Source organism: Furipterus horrens, unplaced genomic scaffold (genome assembly GCF_987537825.1).
Source record: "Furipterus horrens unplaced genomic scaffold, mFurHor1.1.pri manual_scaffold_1, whole genome shotgun sequence".
Classification (NCBI taxonomy): domain Eukaryota; kingdom Metazoa; phylum Chordata; class Mammalia; order Chiroptera; family Furipteridae; genus Furipterus; species Furipterus horrens.
Genome location: NW_028327171.1, coordinates 165,569,003 through 165,590,171, shown reverse-complemented (window position 1 = coordinate 165,590,171; position 21,169 = coordinate 165,569,003). Strand labels below are relative to the sequence as shown.

At 40.6% G+C, this 21,169-nt stretch overlaps 1 protein-coding gene across 1 annotated transcript in view; it reads right to left on the bottom strand.

The window, feature by feature from the left end:
- The window catches only part of MYO3B (myosin IIIB), a 437,546-nt gene that overhangs the window by 282,102 nt on the left and 134,275 nt on the right, over positions 1 to 21,169 (bottom strand). Inside the window, exons 8-9 of the mRNA XM_090280660.1 lie at positions 11,053 to 11,208; positions 594 to 690 (exon numbers count right to left, since the gene is read on the bottom strand). Of these exons, the coding sequence (XP_090136786.1) occupies positions 594 to 690; positions 11,053 to 11,208 (253 nt within the window). The remainder of the gene's footprint in view (positions 1 to 593; positions 691 to 11,052; positions 11,209 to 21,169) is intronic.

The following is a 21,169-nucleotide window of genomic DNA, read 5'->3' as shown; positions in this document are numbered from 1 at the left end:
AAGGATAGACAAAACAGTAATTTTATTTCTCAAAGCATTGCACTTAAAATCTATGTGGTGGGAATACAGAATTGACTACTTTTATATTCTACTCTGGTGATTCATGCATCGCAGTGAAGGGTCCCCAGAGTTAGAATCAGGAGAAGCGAGTCCAGTGCAATTAATGGTTCTATTAAACCTGCATATTTTAAACAGGAACTATCAGAGTTTTCCAATTTAGAATTCAAGCTATTTCCCTAAGTGAAGGTCCTTTTCATGAAGACCAAACAACTATCTTAATCTGAGGGTTCAACTGCACTTTTCTTTAAACAGAAAATATCTTTCAGCTGATATAATACATTCACATCTACAATATAAAGAGCTTTATTGGAAAAATCTAAATCCTTTTCTCACCAACATTTAGGACATTTGACGGACTATTAAGAAAACACAACACAGGATGTCACAGCAACCAAATGTTCCTTGAGCATCACCAAGTCTGTACTAACAAGTTTTTACGTGACTTTAGGAGAATATGGTCTACAACAAAAAGGTCAGACTATTCACGTGATACAAACGTCATCTGTGAGGATTATCTACTAAATATTTAGTACCTCGTCCAGAACCTCTAGATTGACCAAATCATCCTCAAGGCAGTATTTTTCAGCATCTTCCACATGATAGGGTCTTCTGGTATGCATCCTTTCTCGTCTAGAAGTTTATTCAGAGAACATTAGTAATAAGACAGTGAATAATGTAGCAGAAAGGAGGCAATGAAAATGACTCATTCACAGTTTTATCACATGACATGCTCAGAGACTTCAGAGACAGGGACAGGAAGAGCAAGTCCAGTCCAAGTCCCTAAGCTCTCTCTCTCCCTGTCTCTGTAGGACTCCCAGGAGTAAGGTGAGCTCCAGAGCTCAAGCCTTTGCCCTGACACAGTAGGAAACACTACCAGATGGGAACATCGAATACTTATATCTGCTTTTCTTAAGTACCAATCCCAGCACTTCTCACATTTTTTCTGTTTACTGTTAGGCATATAGTTTTCTCTGGGGTACTTCCTTTGAGATCCCCTCTTAGTATCCATTAGTATCACCCCCAACTTTTTGAGAAATTTTAAAACTATCAAAAGTTCATGGAATAATACAGCAAATACCAATGAATCAATAAATACTTACATTTTATGTTATTTGTTTATTTAAATCCCTATGTTCCAAACCACTCCCCTTTCCTGAGTAACCACTATTTGGTAGGTATCCAGTCTATTTTAAAATAGTGAGCATATTCACATATTTACCCAGGAACAGTATACAGATTCTGTATGTTTAACTATAAAAATGATATAATCTGGTAGGTTTCATTCTGCACACTTGCTTTTTTCCATTCAGAATTAGGCTGATTCCAATTTTCACTATTAGAAACAAAGCAGCACTCAACATCTTTTTTAAGTGTTTTTCTTTTTTCCTTTTTTATCTAATTGATTTAATTGAGAGAGCAAGGGAGACACAGAGAGAGAGGGAGAGAGAGAGAGAGAGACATGGTTTTGTTTGCATACATTCACTAGTTGTTTCTTTAAAAAATATATTTACTTATTTATTTTTTTAAAAGAGGGGAAGGGAGGAAGAAAGAGAGGGAGAGAAATATCACTGTGTGGTTGCCTCTTGCACACCCCCAACTGGGAACCTGGCCCACAACCTAGGCATGTGCCCTGACTGGTAATTGAACTGAAGACCCTTTAGTTTGCAGGGCGGCACACAATCCACTGAACCACAGCAGCCAGGGCTATTGGTTGTTTCTTATATGTTGCCCTGACCAGGATCAAACTGGCAATTGTGGAGTACTGGACGATGCTCTTACCAACTGAGATAGCCAGCCAGGGCCAGCATTCAATATCTTTATGTGCATCTCTTTGTACACATATATGATTTTCTCTAAGCCACTGGAGTGGAGAGTTATTGCTCACTGGAATTTAAAACACCTTGGTTGGCAATCAATACCAGCTCCCTTTGGCATACTAAAATATAGTTTTTTAAGCTATAAAATTAATTCAAAATCAAAGTAGGCCTTGCCACAATTCCTTTCATAGGCTTACCACTATTCAAGGTGATATAGGGAAAACACTGGCCTAGAACTTAGAAGCTCTGGGTCCTTGTTTCAGGACCGTGAGTCATGTAGTGTGAGCCACTCAGCAAATCCCTTAACAGTCAGCATATCAGTTTTCTCCATCTATAAATAGAATCATTCCTGACTGGTTTATCTATCTCACAGGCAGCCATGATAGCAACTATGGTTATATATATATAAATGCAAAAGGGTTGAAAAAATGTGCCAAATGCTATTCTGACATTCTTGTCAAAATTTGGAACCAACAATTAACACAACTCCACACATTATAAAACATCATTAACTAAACAAAATCACATGTGCAGTGACCTCCCAGGTACTATAAATTCCCCAGCAGAGAAGCATCACTGCATGGTTCTTCCCTATCACCTTCTAGGCCCATCGTAATCACAGCTTTAAAGGACACCAGTTCTGTCGTGCCAGGTCCCAGAAGTTGGCTTTCCTGGATGCTTTGCTCTAAGCATCATGTGGGCAGCGTGGCGCCCTGATGTACACTCTATCCCTTCCTTCACACATTTCACAAAAGTAGGTAGAAGGGAAGAATCAAACTCAACAGCTTTGCATAGACTTGGTTCATAACACAGTGGAAACGGGCAAAGAAAACATTGACTTCTTTTTCTTTCTGCCTATTACATTAAATGTTGCTTCCTAATCCTTGTCACAGATAGATTTGAAGAAAGGGTATTTGAAGCATGGCATTAGTCATCTCCAGTGCTAGAACCAGTTTTGCTACTAATTCATGTAAACATCCGAAGTAGAAGAAGCTTAATTATACTTAATAAAATCAAATGTATAATCTAAGCATTTTTATTATTAAACAGAACTGTTTATTCATCTGTGTTCTAACATATTAGTAATGTCAAAGAGAAATCAGATTGGTTTAAAATACAGATTTTTATAAAACTTAGAGCTGCTGCCTATTTCTACCTAACTACTTTGCGAAATAAAACAGCAAGAGGGTGCATATTTCTGGCCAAATCCTCTTCACATAAAGTCTAAGTATTCTTTCCCTTGAAGTTCCTCATAAAACAAAATATCACAACACATTTGTTATAAATTATTAAATTCTCATCATATTAATTTCAACTAGTTTATCTCCTTCCTATATGTATATTTTGCAACTATATGGGATAGGCTATATTATAGTTTATTTTACAAATCTTTTGACAAAGGAAATCAGGAATTAAAAAAAAATTATCCACAGATTTGGTTCCAATCAAAATGGAGTAAGCACCTCCCTCTCTGTCTCTCCACTGAATGCAACTAAACATCCTGGACGAATGCATGGGACTCTAAGAAGCAAATGGTAACAGGTAGATTGGGAAATCAGAATGCAGAGTTAGAAGTCAAGATGCCACTGAATCAATGGAAAGTTTCCCAAAGATTTTTTTTTTTTCTCCAGTAACTCCTGACTTGGATTTAAAGGGAGCCTGAACTTGGACAAGGATGTCAAGCATCATATTCAATGACATTTTTTATAGCCAACTAAAAATGGCAGTACTGACTAAACCTCAGTCGCAATATCACAAATGAATAAACGCTTGTAGAAAGTTGTGACTCTCAATGTGAACACATACAAATCAGTGCCACCAGGATCGAAATGGTTATCTTCCGGATCCTGCTGCAGATCATCTGTATGCCAGTCTGCCTACCTCACAGATTTAATCTCCAGGAATTATGCAGATGCTGTCTGCACATCTGAGCTTGATTCTCATAAAAATCTTCTCCAGCAATTTTTTATAAACAACAAACAACTTTTAAAAGGTTTTACCTGCTGTTATTAGCCATGTGTGATCTCTTCCCATGTTTACAGGCAATCAGATTCCTTCAAGTTATTTGTCCCTAAAATTGAAGCTGGCAATTTAGAAGCTGATATAGATGCAAAGTCTTCCCATTCTGATAAAGACCATTTCTCTTTCTTAGCCAGTGACAAAATGAACTGCTAGCCCTGTCTCTGCCTTTCCCAACTAGTGTTCTGAAACTGCTGCCTGTTTCATTTTCCTGCTTTGGCTATAGGATTTGGAGGGTCTGATGAAGAGAAAAAAACTATTTATTCAACTTTTTATGGCTTCATTTACATTATTGTAGATTACAAATACTTATAAAATGTGTTATAGTTTTATATTTGTCTAGTTTTAGGTTAAATTGATCAAAATAGATTTGGTTTACATTTTTTAGTTTTCTTCAGTTACATGATTTGTGATTACTAGCAACAACTGATTTAAATGTCCTTTAAATTCACACACTCCACCTAGTGCCTTACTTGAAAATAGCATTTATTGTCAATTCCTGCTGAAGAATTTCTTGTTTAATGTGAAAATTACGTATTTCCAACTAAAAGGTATTTGGATTGAGTATCCTAAAGCGTAGAGGAATGGAGAGCTATATAAACAAATGGGTAAGTAGTGAAAGGCTTTCTGTCATATCAGGAGTATATTGTAAGGAGTATATATACATTGGGGGGGGGCTAGATTTTCTGTTTGTCTTTATAAGCCTCTAAATATGTTGTCTGCCAAGCCTGGCTTCCATCTCAAATGGAGTTTAGAGGGTTAAAGCTTAGAGAGGAAGAAACTCAGAGCTGTGGCTAAGACTGGTTCCTGGAGTTTGGGGTTACTATGGTGGTGGGGATGGCAGCATGGAGGGCTGAGCATGGGTTTTAGTGATCTGCAAAGGAGGAACTGGTGTTTGAGTCCCTGGCTCAAAAGGCAATGAGGGCAATTCCAAAATACCAAGTTCAAGGAAACGGGTTAAGAGTAAGAACTGGATCATAAGAGTGGGTGACAAAGAGGCAGAAGAAAAGAAGTATTTGGATGGAAATTACTATAGTATCTCCTTGTTTTTTCATATAAGCATGGTTTTGGCTGGAATTCCAATAAATTAACATCTTATCTATTATTTGGGCAGCATTTAATACACCCACCTTCTCTAGGCAGCAAGAATCAATGGCACTAGCAGAAAATTACATATAAATTTGTTCACTCAGTTATAGAGAAACAGATATAGATAGACAGCAGATACTAATTATAACAGGATGTGGATCTTTTTCTTGTCTGCTAGGATAGGAGGAGCTTTAACCTTCTATGTGTCAAGCATCTTCAGCACTTGATCAAGTATTCATTCGGAAGCCATTCATTTACACAGGAGTCCAGGAACCCATCAGTGTATGTAACATGAGGGATGTGATGTGTGTTTACATAGCTCATGTTTGCCAGTAAAAGAGGAAGTTAGTGAGCAAGACTTACTGGGAAAAGCTCAGGAGCTTAAGAGTGAGAAATCTGTTTTTAAAGGTCACTGCTGCAGGTTGAAAAGAAATCAGAAAAGCTGAGGTCATTGTTTTAATTAGCCTCGGGCAAATTGCAAGGGTAGAATCAAAATCCATTCAAAAGAACAGAAAACAATCACCAACTTAATTCTTCTACCAAGTAATAGTTAGGGTAGACCCTTAGCATTTAGGAATTTAACATTTGTGGTTTCAGCTGGTCCCAAGCCACCTGCAGGGGAATGACATGCTGGACCTGTAATGTTACTGAGGCTTGCAGCTGCATCCAGGATGGGAGGCTGCAAGCAGGAGGGGGTCACAGTGCAGCTACCCCAGCACCTTCCCGCCCTCCACTCTCATTCCGCACAGTGGCTTGGCTCTTGTCCCACTGACTCTTGCGAAGTGATAAAAAAATAAAAATTAAAGAAAGCATGTTTTCACATCTACTTCTCTGAACTGTAATGGTGACAAGACATACCAGATGAAATTGATGAATTCAGGAATTTGCAAAACTGCTTTGGTCCTTTTCAAGGTCAAGGAAATGGAAGCTGATGTAAAGGAAAAGGTCATATTGCTTAAAAGCATCTCTGGTGGGTTAAGTAAAAATAAAACCCCAATTGTTCACTGAATTTTAGGGTTATTTAACCTCCTTTGAGAGAGTAAGCCTTGGATACATAACCTCTCTATTGTACCTAAATCAAACATATGCTATGGCAAAATTATAAATTGCTGGAAAAGTCAAACGGTTTTACTCAAACACTATAATCAGCATCAGCAAATGGTATCAGATCTCAGATAGCAGTACAAGGCCGCCTCACATATATCATATGAAATGGAACTGGATCATAGCCTTGCTTTCCAAAAGAGCTGTACCCCTCAGAAGAACTAGGCTGCTTACAGCCAGGAGAGGGGAGATGGGCTTCTCCACTCAAGCTCTTCTTCATGCACAGTGCAGCTTCTGCTTTATTGTGAACACCAGGTGATTCTTAGCCTTATTCTTGAACACTCATTATCTCCTCATCACAACTGAAATGGACCACTTCCCCATCACACTCTTGTCCCATCTTTGCCTTCCATTCACTGTGAGGGGTTAAGGGAGAGGGCCACATTCCCTGCTCTCCTCTGTCTTTGCCCATCCACTGTTCTCCCTAACCAATCTTTCCCTTTGAAAAATTCACATCACCCTTTTATATCATCTTCAGCACTTGATCCCATTTTCCCTTTCTCTCTACCCCCTCCACTGATATCAGTCTTTGGTCTTCCCATCCCCCACCATCACTTTGTTAATTCTTCCCACATTCTGATCTCAGGGTTCCTCAGCTTGTCAACTCTTTAAAAACATTATTTCTATTTCATAAAGTTGTCAACAACTATAACTAGTTCCCAATTATCTCTCAAAAGTTCCCAAGACCTCAGTTCTATAATCCCTTTTCTTGACAACCTCTTCCTGAATATGCTCTTCGTCTTCATCATAACTGCCAGTCTCCTGACCCTGACCCCGACCCCGACTCAAAGTCAACAACCTACTCTGGCTTCACTTTCTCCCATATCCCAAAAGACCCCAAAGACATGCTCCCACTCGTTTTGATTCCCTTACTCCCCTGTCCACCATTCATGTTCATCCAAGCCAGTCTCAAGCCTGAAGAAAACCACAGTATCTGATTTCTCTTCTCCTGGTCCTTCTGGCTAAGAATTGCTAGAGATGCTAGATAGAGGAGGTGGTGGTGGTGAAGGTACATTTTTTTTTGGAGGTTCTAGTTTCAAATGCTCTCCTGAACACTTGACATGCATTATCTTAAACACTGATAATTTCACTACAATGGGATCCTATTCACTTAAGTTCCACCAGGGCTTTTTGTGCTATAGAGCAATTGTTGTTTCCATCTTTAGTGGACCCTTAATCTTATTCCTCGTAGTGGCCATTTCAAAGACTTAACACTTTCCTGAAGTCTACAAACGACTTCCACCTCTGAGACCACCTTACTTTGGTTTTTGGAAAGATACAGGCCATTTGACTTGAGTTTACTCTGTTCCCTGCTTTCCACCCCTCATGCCTCAAATTTCTGAGTATCTTCATCTAACTTTTCTGTGTCTTTCCCAACCTATAGGTTCTTTCTAAAGTCAATCTTCCCTTTAGGCCCTTAATCTCCCTTCCTGCTCTGCTTCCTTCTTCTATTACCTCCTCTCCCCACCCCCACTCCCCGCCCCTGTCCTCTCCACAATGTCTCCCTCTATACAAGATGTTTTTCTTCACCTGTCCAAGTTTTTCCCCTCCCTAGAGCTTCCTTAAACTACCAACGTCTCTCTCCCCTGGGGAAGGTATTGAAGTAAACAGAATATTTCCTACCTTTGTAGGAAGAGTAAGACAGTTTTCCCTGTAACTTGTAGTTCTCATTTCTCTGCATTTGCTCTCAAAACTAAACAGGTGTCTACAGCTGGGGGTCCCAGGACTGTCTGGAGCACAGATGAACCCTACTTTGGGCAGAAAGCTGGAAGCTTGGTGTATTATCTAGAAGTACGTGGCATTGCATTTGATGGAATATAAAGAGGAAGCAAAATCTTTTTACTGGTCTCTCTCTCTTAGTATCTTGCAATTTCTGTTTGATTGCAGTCTGAATCAGGGCAGGGAAGCAGCCCAATGTGGTAGACGCTGTAACACTTCTTTCTTCCCCTAATCTCTCTCATTCAGTCCATGGTAAGCCCTGACACTACCATTTTCTTAGTATCTTCTGTTATTTTCAACTGCCACCACCTGCTCTCACTCATCTCCCTGGCTCCAGCTATGCCTAATTCCATTCCACTCTCCACACTGCAATCAGAACCACCTTCCTGGAGCACATCCTTGCTTGAAACCCTTCAGTGGCTCCCAGGTGCTTAAGGAACAAATCCAAGCTCATTAGCCAATCGTGACCTGGCCTCTGCCTGCCTTTTCTTTCCCACCCCCGCCATATCCCATGCCAAGTTCCAGCAATGCCAACTAATTTTTTCACCAAATCCCCCAAGCTCTCTCCAGCCTCTGTGCCTTTGCCCTTTGCTCTTGCTCATTCTTCCCCTCTGCCTGGAACAACCCCCTTCCCTTACTATCGTCAGGATAGTTTAAGGATCATCTTCCCACCAGTTCCAGGGGTCTTCCCTTCCCAGGTACTCTGGAAGGTACCCCAGGCATCCCTCTCTCCGGGCACTTTTCATGCTAAGCTGTTCTTTATGGTTCTTATCTGTTTCACACACTGGACTATTAGCTCTTTATCAGTAACTGTATCTGGCTTGCCTTTGTAGTTCCCCTGTTCAGCAAAGGGCCTGACACATACATATAAATGTCTCTTGAATGAATACATGAATAAATTAGATAGAAGTTGATATTTTTAACATTTTGTACCTCAGTACTGTTTATTTTCATGATGTTGTTTGGTAAGCAAATAGAGATGAATTTGCACAGATTAAGGCCAAAAGAAATGGAGGACTTGGAATTAAAAAGACTGTGTATACTACTACTACTGCTGCTAACTCTGATTGAAGGTTAATCTGTTATGAGCCCTACTCTAAAGTATTTTTTTATGAATTGACTCAACCCTCAAAATAACCCCCATTTTATAGGTGGAGAAACTTCAAAACAGAAAAATTGTAATAAGTTGTCCATACGTAGGTGAGCTGGGATTCCAAACTAGCAGAGCCACTGGTTTTAACCACCACATTGTACTGCCGGCTACCTGACCACTTGTGCAGAACAATGGTAAACTATGTATTTACCTCACTCATTTATCTACTCACCTCAACTTCTCTGTTTTTTTCCACCTCAATTTAGAAACTCATAACTTCAAATATATTAAATTACCAGCATCAAGTGATATTTGAGAATTTCTTTGGTTGGGCTTAAAAAGCACATCTGTAGCCAACTCCTTGCCAGTTGCTAAAGGAATAGTGTAGGATGGGTGGCAAGTTGTGTCAATTACGTGCATTGTGTTTTCTTTCGAAATAATTTTCCTACCTCCTAAGGAAGTGGCTGTTTAAAGTTTTGATACTTATTTGTGAGGTTGCATTTTCTAAACGTGACTTTCAAAGAAACACAAACTTCTGAGTGAAGCTGAAGATTACAAAGACCCAGTGAGAAGCCTTTGCCACCATATGAGGCTTTTGACAACATCAAAGGAGTTAACAAAGATAAAGAGAAATTAGAGAAAGGCGAGAAAGCCTGGAGACAGATTTTCTATGGTAGAAGGAGAAAAGTCTTTAGAGAACATACAAACATCTGGACAGGCAAAGTCAGGCAAAAGTGAAAAGCAGAATAACTTTGCAAACTAAGTCTCAGAAATTGCTCTGTGGCAAATTTCAGAACAGAGAGTGGAAGAGACAGACACCTGATTCTCCTTAGAGCATTTCAACGCTGGGTTTTGTTTTGTTTTGTTTTGGGCTTGGTTTATGTTTTATTTTATTTCATCTTCCTTTTTGGTGGCACTGCTGTGTGTGTGTCTATAGGTGGGTGGCTGAGAGGAAGGGGCAGTTGTATAGGAACAAAAGCAGGGGGGAACAGGGATTTCAGTCCCCCTGGACTTAAACAACAAATTCTACTGCTTCATAAAGGCACCAAGTCACAAGAATTTCTGTGTGTTTCTCTACTCTATAGGCAAGCCATAGAAACAGAAATGGCCATGGCAAAGTGGAAAGAGTAGGAAAAAACTTGTTTTGAGCTGTCCAAACGAGAGCCTGGTTGAGGAGCTGGGGATCAGCAAGACACAGTCACCTTGAAACTACGCGTCTAGCTCCAAGGGTTCTGATGCTTTTTGATTTGTAAACAATTTTCTGCAGAATACATGAATATTTCCAGAACTTGTGACTTGTGATATTTTATTTTCTTTCCCTCCAATCTTTTGAATGCTCTTTCAATAATAATGGATTAGAGCTTATCTGCACCCTGGCCAGTTTTATAAAACCAAATAATTGCTGAGCCGGGGAAGCAGCTTTATTTGCATTTAATTTTTTTTTAAGAGAAATTCTGCCACCCTCTGGACAGAAACCAGAGATCTATTTCTTAGAGACCACCATAGAATATTGCTTTATGCAACTGCCCTTGAAAATAAGCATTTACTTTTAAATGTTTACAAAGGGAAGGCTAAGACTCACTGTTGTTTTAGATAGCATAGACAATACCTGGTTGGGGGGGGGTCCATTTTAAAATACTAACTTGTCTCTAAGAAATTTTTAACTAAAGAAAAAAGTCTCAGAGCACATTAGACAAAAAGGCTTCAGCATTTAACTTGCACTCTTTCCAAAAATCACAAAACAGCTTACATTTCTGCTCTCCAGTCTGCAATAGCCAAGTAAAGATGTCTCATACAATCTTAGCTGTGACTGCCTTCACGCAGTCACCTTTATTGTTTTTTTAAAAACTCTACATTTATATTAAATATAAATATGTATGTGTTGGTTTTTAACTAGAACATGAGGACAGAGTGAGATTTCAGCTACAGTTGAGAGAAATTAGCCAAAAGAGCACAAATGGGCAGCTTACTTCTGAAGCTCTACAGCTCTCATTCACTGAACACGAAGTGCTTAATATCATGTAAATGAAACTCTCAAAAATGCAGGGATGTGATAATTACCAGTAATAACACTGGGCAAATGAAAATACATGGCGTGCTGTTTTTATTAATAACCAAAGAAAGGAAGCAGAAAGACACCGAGTACCATACCTGGTTTTAACAACAGGGTTTAGATGTTTCTGGTCTTGGAGGACCTTGGCCAGCTGTTTTTGCAGCAACAAGACCTTTCCTCGGACTCCTTGAATAAATGGGTGGTCTAGGAGTTGTGTGACAGAAGGCCGCTTTTCAAAATCCTTAATAAGACACCTGTTTGCAAAGATCAACAAACAATCGAAAGTACAATCTTAGACACCTGGCTCTCCTGCAAAATATGGGCGAGAGGAGGAGAAAAGGCTCCTTTATAAAACCTGATCACTAAACTAACAAAGCTCTTTCTTTATTCGTATGTACCAGGACATAGAAAAGATAATTCTCTATTTGTTGAATTGATTCAGAAATCTAATTAAACATCAGAAATCTATTTTAGTTTAAGTACATAGTGAAAACACAATCAATTGATTTGAAGAACACAAAACACTGAAAAAACACTGGTCAGACTAAATTTTCTGTCTGAATTTTCATTAGAGAAAAATGCTTACAATGGAGACAAGTTGACTAGTCTATATACATTATTTTAGAAGCATATAGAATTACATATTATCACTTAAGTGAAATTCTAACATAAAATGTCCACTCTTTGATGGCGGGGAAAATGAATTAAGGAGTTTCCAAAAAGAAACTGATCATAAAGAAGCCTTCACAAAGAAGGTTCAACACCTTAATTTCTAACATCTTCTGAAACAGTAGAAAAACCTCAGAACAGGAAGTGAGTACAATATAATTCAGACGAATTCTAATGAAATTATGCAAACAGAGAACAAAAAGTCTACTTGAAATGGTAAAAACTGGGTTGTATTTAAACTGCTCTGCAGTTAATTGGTTAAAACTGCACCAGTGTAACCGCTTTCTGTTTCAGATTCAATACCCTCTTCAAAGAAAACAATGATTTAGTACATTTTGCTGTATGTGCTCTATGTTATTAAAGATGATTTTGACATAAGGAAATTTCTACTGAAATTGAATCTGATGAATACCCCTCCAATTATCATCGCATTTCCATTCTGAGTAGCCAGCTGCCCTTGACGCAAGACAGAAATTTCAACAGCTGCCCTTTGAAGCTGTCAGTCTTGAGCTCACATAGGAGGCTTAGGATAAATACTAGATGCCATTCTGCCCACTCATCGAAATAAACGTTTCCAGTTTTCTCAATAGCGACACGCCGGCAACCAGCAAGACACAATGTATTTTAAATAATGAAACGCACTGACAAATGGGAAAAAGTTCAGTCTCATCTTGAGCATTTTTTCAAAACATTTAAGCCAAGTTCCCAAAACAATCGTCAACTGTTGGATTTACAAAAGGCGTTAACCTTTGCGGTTTACACTTCAAACCATTTTCACATCCCTCGCCTTCTCGTGTTGAAAAGATTTTCAGTATATTTCCCAGTCACTCCATTTTAAAATTGATTCAGGAGGTTTCTATCTATTGGAACGGGAGCTTTCAGTTAGAAAAACAAAAAGAACCTAGATTCTCTTCGTTCTGCTGCCTGCACAACTACAAATGCCACCTCTGCCTTGCCATGGAAACAAATCAATCATTTGAGTTTAATAGGTTCAGGGCCCTTAGTATAATCTATATTCTTTCCTATCAAAAATAAAAAATCACTGCACATGCTGGAAAAAATATATGTTCATGTTTATACTCCAGCAGCCTCCCCTGAATTCCATGTTTATTCATTAGTGTATGTATATATGGGCATGAGAGGAAAATAATTGCTGATGTTTACCTAAGCACCTGGGAAAAAGGCACCTCTTGGTTACAGGGTCAAGTAGTATAGGTGAATGGCCCTATCTTCTGGCTTGAGGAATAGTGTATGAAAACTCCTAAAATAAAAACAGTCTGTGTCGTCTGAGAGTTCCTACCATAGACGGACATAGTGGCTTTGCACACACCCCAGAGCCTCAGAGGGAGTCAGAGAGGAGTCTAGGAACCCCTGGATCTTACAGCTAAGCCTGTAGGCCACATTATATCGGGCTCTCACCACTAAGTAGACATACTTCCTATACCCGTGTATATCTCCAGACACGAGGAGATTTCTTAATAGGTTTCGCCACCTAATGTTCCTCTCCATTTTGTTTTCTTTTCTTCTCCTATTGCATTAGCCATTTCACCTGACTGCCTGTTGGTGCTACTGAAAAAGGAAGAAAGAGCAACAGCACCAGAGCAACCCTTAACTGCCTGTTGACTAGTGCCAATACTTCACATGAGTAAACCCAGGGGGCTGAGACTGAAGTGGGAAGTGTAACAATTAATACAAAATTTATGGCATGTGAATGGGAAAGTGGGCTGGGACAGTGTTCCAGGTGAGGCCTGAAAACATGGTCCTCCTGGTACTTCAGTAATTAAATCTCCTTAGATAGGGTTTGAGAGAGACCAGGAAAGTCATACTACAACCTTATGGAAATAGGTCTCCACTCGAGTCTGGGGATGCAATTAAAGGTGCTACATCTTGTTTCATAATTTTAGCATCTACTCAGGGAGCAAAGCTGCCAATAAGGTCATTTGCCAATAAAATCATTTGGTATTTTGGTGAGGATCTCTCTTCAGGTCACAGAGGGAGTAAGAGAAAAGAGGGCTAAACAATGAAGATAATCAAACAAGGAATAAACTAACAAGCGAATCTGTTGTCTCTTCAAGATCCAGAAAATGAAAGTAGGCATATTACCTTCTGGAAGCAATGAACAAGAGGATTTGTTATTTCTCTCAGTAAGACCCAAGTGGCTGAATGTCATATCACCGGATCAGCAAAACTGAAACTGAGTGTATACGGGAAGAATGCTAAACAGAGTTGTGACATATCTGACTGCATTGGAGGATTTTTAGGAGAAGGGCATGAAGACCTTGTGGGTATAGCCTTCTTCTAAAACTCTCTTGCATACTTTTTTCTCATGGGGAGCAAAGAGCCAGATTGAAATGGAACTATTATTTTACTGATCAAATAAAGGAAAGTTCTATTTTAGGAGCAGATACGGCTGAAAATTATGACTACTAAATTACAGGTCATTGGAATCATATCATCTCATTTATTCAGTAAACACTCGTTATACAGCCAGAATTAGCCAAAATAAGTTAATTCATAAAAAATTATGATCCTTTTCCTCAAGGATCTATAATCTAATTGTAAAGGTGGAAGAACAAGAGAAGCATAGGAAATAGCAGAAGCCAGTGTTTGCTTATATTCAGGGTGGGGCAAAAGGAGGTTTACAGTTGTGAGTACAGGAAACACAGAATTTATTCTTGGATTATTATTTATTAATTAGTGTTTTATTTTCCATACAGACAACTGTAAACCTTCTTTTTGTCCATCCTGTATTCAGAATAAAAAATAATCACCCCAAAGCATGGGGTTTTGGTGCTAAGAGACAGTGATTTTCTATTTTAACCCCTCTTGTATGACGTGAGGAAGCTAAGGTCAGGTCCTGACCGTGATGAGGCCAATTCCCTGTCTCCCACAGGAGAATCCTTCCCGTTCTGCAATGTGCTATTTAAAAATGGGGTCGCGGTTGGGGGGACTCCAGTCAGGGAAGACTTAGTGAAGCAGGTGAGAATTGAACTAGGTTTGGGGGAAGTTTTGGAACTAAACTTAACTGGTTTGGTGGAGAAGAGGTAGAGGCGTTTCAGAGTTGGCAAACTGGACCAGCAGTACAAAAAGCCTGACTCGGCAAGCTGTGCAGCCAGGAACTCAGGAGGCCACTGAACATTCACTTTCACCTCCTAAGCTGCAACCTTTAAATGCCCAAGAATTTTAGTCCCTTTACTAACTTTAAAAGGGTATATTCTTTATTGCTTAAGACTGTCATTTGGTGCCCCAAACTCATGCCGTTATGTTTGTCAGTCTGTCATCTGCCTTATTCTCCTTCCAGGCAGGGATTTAGCGGATTCAGATAAAATTTACTGCTGGGATCTGTAAGAACTCCTGACAGCCTCATGTCCTTTTAAAAAGCAGGATGAAATCCTCTACCCTGATTTGGAGAACAAACACGAAGAACTAAGAAAGTTATAGTATGCTCATTCATTTCAGGATTGCTTATTAAACCGGAAATGACACAACTCAGATGCAGAACATTTCCCCCAGCTGGGGACTGAAAAGTTCTACAAGAAAATGTACACAATGTTGGTTTCCGTCTGGGAAATGGGGGCCAGTCTGTGTAAGACAAGTTGGGTGAAACACTAGACACGTAAGACATTCCATTGAAAAGAAAACTTAGCATCTGGTCCAAAAGGGATGGACAACACTGGTGACTCTTTAACCCGGGGTAAGCCTGGAGCTTAGTAATGCACGTGAGCATGTTTAATTTTCTTAGAAGTACAGGGGTAAGGAAAGCAGCTTAATTTTGTTTAAGTCCATGTTTCCAAACTTACTGATCTCAGACCCTTTTCTGTGTCAGTGAAACCAGGGCCCTGCAAATGATATCTTTGAAAGCTCTGTTGTGAGAAATCAATACTTGACTTTTGGAAATGGGTGGCAGAATCCTCATCTCAGCTGGCTGAAGGCAGATACTCAGAGCCCCTAAATGTCACCAGCATGTTTAAGACACTTGGAAGTGGTTGGTTCTGCAGAAGACAGTGTCTAAAACTGGGGATATACATTCCCCAAGCTCAATTCATCCCAGAGACTTTTACTTTGGAAAAAAGAAATGGAATAAAGACTAGGCTTAGGGAAGACGTCCCTCTTCCAAAACCATTGGTAATTCTTTTTTAAAAGATCATTTTTAAAAACCTGTATTTAGGTGTGGTTATTTCTGTGCTAAGAGAAAAACAAAATAAAACAGAACAAAAAATTTTAAACTACTTGGAGATGTATTACCTGGGTTTACTCTGAATTTACGAGGCCATGGTGGATGGTTTGAATTTGATAGAAAAGCCCACGCAATAAAAAGGAAGGAAATTCTTGCCTTAAAAGAAATTAAGCCACTGACCAATTTGAAATTCTAGTATGTTCCATCATGCTTTCTTGACTGAAGATTAATTCTCAGAATTCATTAGCGTCACCACATTAAACGCAGGTTGTTGCCGCTATCTCTCAGCATGGCTCAGCCAGGAACAGGTAAAAAAGAGAGGCATTTCTTAATAAGAAACGAAGTCGGGCTTCTGCTCTGGGCTCTGGAGCTGGTGGTGCCCAAGCTCTCTCTGCTCCCAAACAATACGCTGTGGAGACACAGCTGCCTTGTTGCTGTGAACCAAAAACGCAAATGCCTGCAAGAGGGAGCTATTTATCAAGGGTCACAGATGGATGTTTACTAATGAATAAAACACACTTGATACAAAGCAGCTGAAAAGTCAAAAATGAAAAACACTAGTGAACTTGGTGAGAAGAGCAGGAGGGTGAGCAATCTTAATCCACATACTGGGGCAAAATCACATGAAACCTTGAGATTTATGTCCCTTTTCATTTCTCTGAAAATATTCTGTCTTTCATACTTTCTATTGTCTTCTTGTGGGTTTGCTACTTAGATTTGAAAGTGTTTCCATTGGCACAGAATATCTAAACATTTTGATGTGAGCAAATATTTCCCTGCCCTGCAATGCCCTGTGCTGCTCTGCAGTTCCTATCACCATAAGACAGGAGCCTGAATGACAAAGGGACTTCTGCTCAAGAGGAGAAATCCTCCAGAGAGGACACTAATTATAGGTTAAATATCGGAGCCCAGGGTGATCTGTCTTGGAAGGAAATTTCCATTTAACACAGGCATTTTCCCAAGATGATTAATGCCTCAAAAGAAGGCATGATAAGGAACTTGACATTGCATATGTTATTTTAGCAAAACACCACCTCCCCATTTGGTGGAATATTTAACCGCATTCAGTTTTCATTAAGTTTTTCAAATATCACATATGGTGGTGTTTGAAAGTCTCACTGGTGAGAAGTGAAACTGCAGGCTAAGGTCACACGTGGGGTAAGGGGGGGTGTCTTAACCTGAAACAGAAGTAAGAACCAGGAGTGTGTTACTCAGCTACACAGGTCAACAGTTACCAATCACAGGGAAACATGGGACAAATGCCCTGAGAAAGGAGGAAAGAAGGCTGCAGAACAGGAAGCTCTGTTTCTTTTTCTTTTTTTTTATTTATTTTATTTTATTTTTTTCAGATTTAATGTGTTTTATTGATTAAATTATTACATTTGTGCCAATTTCCCTTCCCTCTGCTCCCCTCCACCTGGTGGCCCCCCTCCCTCCAGTTGTCCCCCCCTTTTAGATTATGTCCATTAGTTGTGCATACAGTTCCTCCCAACCTCTCTTCATCTATTCCATTCCCTCCTACCTTGATCCCCAATTCCTATATCATCTCCCTCCCTTTCCCCATTCCCCCTCCCTGTTGACCTCCCCCCAATATGCTTCCCGTACCCACAGTTCCTCTTCCACTCTCGTTGCCTATTTAGTTTGCCTTTGTTTCATCTCCCTAGCTTCTGTTTTTTTTTTTAAACCAGTCCCTTTAACATCTCATATAACAGTGGTTTGGATCTAATGAACTCTTCAGTTTTATTTTGTCCTGGAAACACTTTCTCTGTCCTTCTATTCTGAATGACAATTTCGCTGGATAGAGTATTCGTGGTTGTAGGTTTTGGATTTTCATTACTTTGAATATTTCTTGCCAGTCCCTTCTTGCCTGTAGGGTCTCCCTTGAGAAGTCAGCTGATAGTCTAATTGGGACCCCTTTGTACATAATTCTTTTCTTCTCTCTTGCTGCTTTTAAGATTCTCTCTTTATCTTTAATTTTTGACATTTTGATTATAGTGTGTCTTGGAGTGGTTCTCCCTGGGTCCAGTCTCTTGGGAACTCTCCTTGCTTCCTGGACCTGCAGGTCTATTCCCTTCCCCAAGTCTGGGAAGTTCTCCTTTATTATATTTTCACTCAATTTTTCAAGTTCTAGTTCATCTTCCTCATTCTCTGGCAAACCAATGATTCTTATGTTGGGCCTTTTATAGCTGTCCCAGAGGTTTCTGATCCTTTCATTGTTGCTTCCCATTTCCTCTCGCTGCATTGGTTGACTGCTTGTTCCTTCTCCATATTCCAGTTTGTTGAAATGAACTCTGGATTTTATTTCCTTTCCTTCTGTCTCGTATGTGGTTTTGTTCCTTTCGTTATGAAAGTTTTTCGCTTCTTTCATATCTTTTTCCTGCTCTTTTGTGAATTCTGTAAGCCACCTGATAACAATGGCCCAGAACTGAGCCTCTGACAGGTTTCTTATCTGTTCATCTGTCAGGATCTCTATCTGCTGCCTGGTGAGTTGTGTTACCGGTATTTCTATAGTTGTCTGCCTCATTTTGACAGATGCGTTTTGTTTTCTTGGGCTGGCTGTCGGGGGCAGTGCCTGTGTACGCGTCACAAATTAGCGACCGGCGCCTGCCTGTCCGCGACCTATTTCGCAGCCCTGTGGTGCTTTCTTTGGGGGCGGGGGTCCAAGATGGATTCACACAGTTATTCAGCTAGGAGACCGGGATCCGTCCTCCCGCCCCCCCTGGGCCTCACTGTTCAAGGCGATGCGGCGGCCGCTCTCCCCAGCGCCGGAGTCGCGCACTGCCAGGGGCTTGGCCGCCGGGATTCCTTGCCGGGGTCGCGCACCGCCAGGGGCTTGCGTAGCCGGGACTCCTCGTCGGGGTCGCGCACTGCCAGGGGCTTGGGCAGCCGGGATTCCTCACCGCCCGCCGCTCCGGGTGCGACCGCAAACAGCACTGCCCTCTTTAACTCTTACCTGCCCAAATGGCACCGCTGGTTTATAACTTCATATGTTGGACTTCCGTGTAGTTTTATTTTCTGGAATTTCTAGTTATCCTTTGTTTTGAAGTAGTTGTATTCCTCTATAGTTGTAGAGGGAGACCTAGCGTGTCCGTCTAAGCCTCCATCTTGGCCGGAAGTCCCTCTGTTTCTTTTGAAGTGGGCAGTGGGAGCAGATTCTGTGTGGCAAAGTCGGAGAGACTGCAGGGCTACAGGCCAACAGAGCTGCCGCCGTCTTGCCTGAGATACTGGGCGCACAGAACACAGATGCAAGGTTAGAAAGATCAGCAGGTCAGCCCAGCCCCGCCTTCAGACTAAGCCGTCAGCACTGAAGGTCCAGAGTGAGCACAGGTGAACCCAGGCAAGAAAGGGAAAAGGAGGAACATGGCATTTCCTAAAGCCTGAGAAGAACCAACTTTTCTCACCCAGAGAGGCCTCAAAGAAGGTGAAGAAGGAGGCTAGAGAAAAAGTGGTGATTGCAAAGACTGTGGATGAGCATGCACGCCAACAACCACACCAAAGCCAAGCAAGATCCCAGTTTTCATGTCCAAGCACAAGGGCAGGCCTAGGGACTGTAACTGATAGCGCCAAGTCTCACCTTCTCACTCTTTGTTTTGTGTTTCTTTTTTCCTTGGTGGGGAAACGCACTTCACAATTAAACAGATATTTCTCAAGGCCATTCTAGCCACATGAGAAAAAAATGAACTATTACTTTATCAAACAGCCCCAGCAGCCAGTTTATTGGACTGTTAATCTATGTTCAAATCCCACCCTTTGGTTCAAAGAGTTGTGAAAGGCTGATCCCTGGAAGATGGGAATTCTGGGATGGCTCCATCTTACAGGCTCCAGTGTTGCTGTTTCCCAAGGATCTGGGTACTTGCTGCTGCTGCTGCTACAGGCACTGCTGAGTTTCTCCTGCAGCAGCCAAGCCCCTGTGAGGGGCTACAGTCAGTCCCTGGTCAGTTCTAGATGCAGCAAACCAGACACAAGCCTTGGCTTCCTCTAGAGTGCTTTACTTCAGGTGGAAATTAAGAAAATACATGCTTGAAGTGGCCCAGGAAGATAAGGAATAACCAAAGAGGGAGGCAATGGCTGAACCCAGCAGGAAATGGTTATAGAAAACGTGTGTGACACACACAGCGCCACAACATGGTGAAACACGTCACCCATACTGATGAATACCTAAGGCTCTGCCACTTACAACATAAGAGGAGTGACAGCTCTACCTAAGACTCAGAGGCAAACAAACACAGGAGACTGACAAGATGAGGAGACAGAGAAGTATGGCCCAAAAGAGGAAACGGATCAAGGTTCCAGTGGGAGAAGTACAATGAGGAAATAGCCAACCTAACAGATGTAGAGTTCAAAAAATTGGTGATAAAAATGCTCACAGGCTTGACAGGTATGCTTAAGTCTGGCAAACGCATAAGGGAAGAAGTGAAGGCTATGCTAAATGAAACGAAGGAAAATCCACACAAAACCAATGGCGAAGGGAAGGAAACCGGGGTTCAAATCAATGATTTGGAACATAAGGAAGAAAAAATCAGTCAACCAGTACAGAATGAGGAAACAAGAACTGAAAGAAAAAAAAAATGAGGAGAGGCTTAGGAACCTCTGGGACAACTTTAAACGTGCAAACATCTGAACCATAGGGGAACCAGAAGAAGAGGAAGAGCAAGAAACTAAAAGCTTGTGTGAAAAAAATAAGAAAGAAAAACTCCCGAAATTTGGCAAAGGAAATAGACATACATGTCCAGGAAGTACAGAGAGTCCCAAACAAGCTAGACCCCAAAAGGACCACCCCAAGACACATTATAATTAAAATGCCAAAGATTCAAGATAAAGATATAATCTTAAAAGAAACAAGAGAAAAGCAGACAGTTACCTACAAAAGGGTGCCTATAAGACTTTCAGCTGATTTCTCAAAAGAAACTTTGCAGGCAAGAAGGGACTAGCAAGAAGTATTCAGGGTAATGAAAACCAAGGACTTAAAACCAAGATTACTCTATCCAGCAAAGGTATCATTTAGAATGGAAGGACAGATAAAGTGCTTCCCAGACAAAGTAAAGCTAAAGGAGTTCATCATCACCAAGCTATTGTTATATGAAATGTCAAAGGGACTTACTTAAGAAAAAGAAGATCAAAATTATGAACATTAAAATGACAACAAACTCACAACTATCAACAACTGAATCTAAGAAATAAAAACAAAATCCAACTAAGCAAACCAGAATAGGAACAGAATCATAGGTATGGGGATCATTTGGAGGGTTATCAGCTGGGAGGGGGAGGGGGAGAAATGGGGATATGGTGCAGGGATTAAGAAGCATAATTTTTGGTACCAGATAAACAGGGAGAAGTTAAGAATAATATAGGAAAAGGTGAAGCCAAAG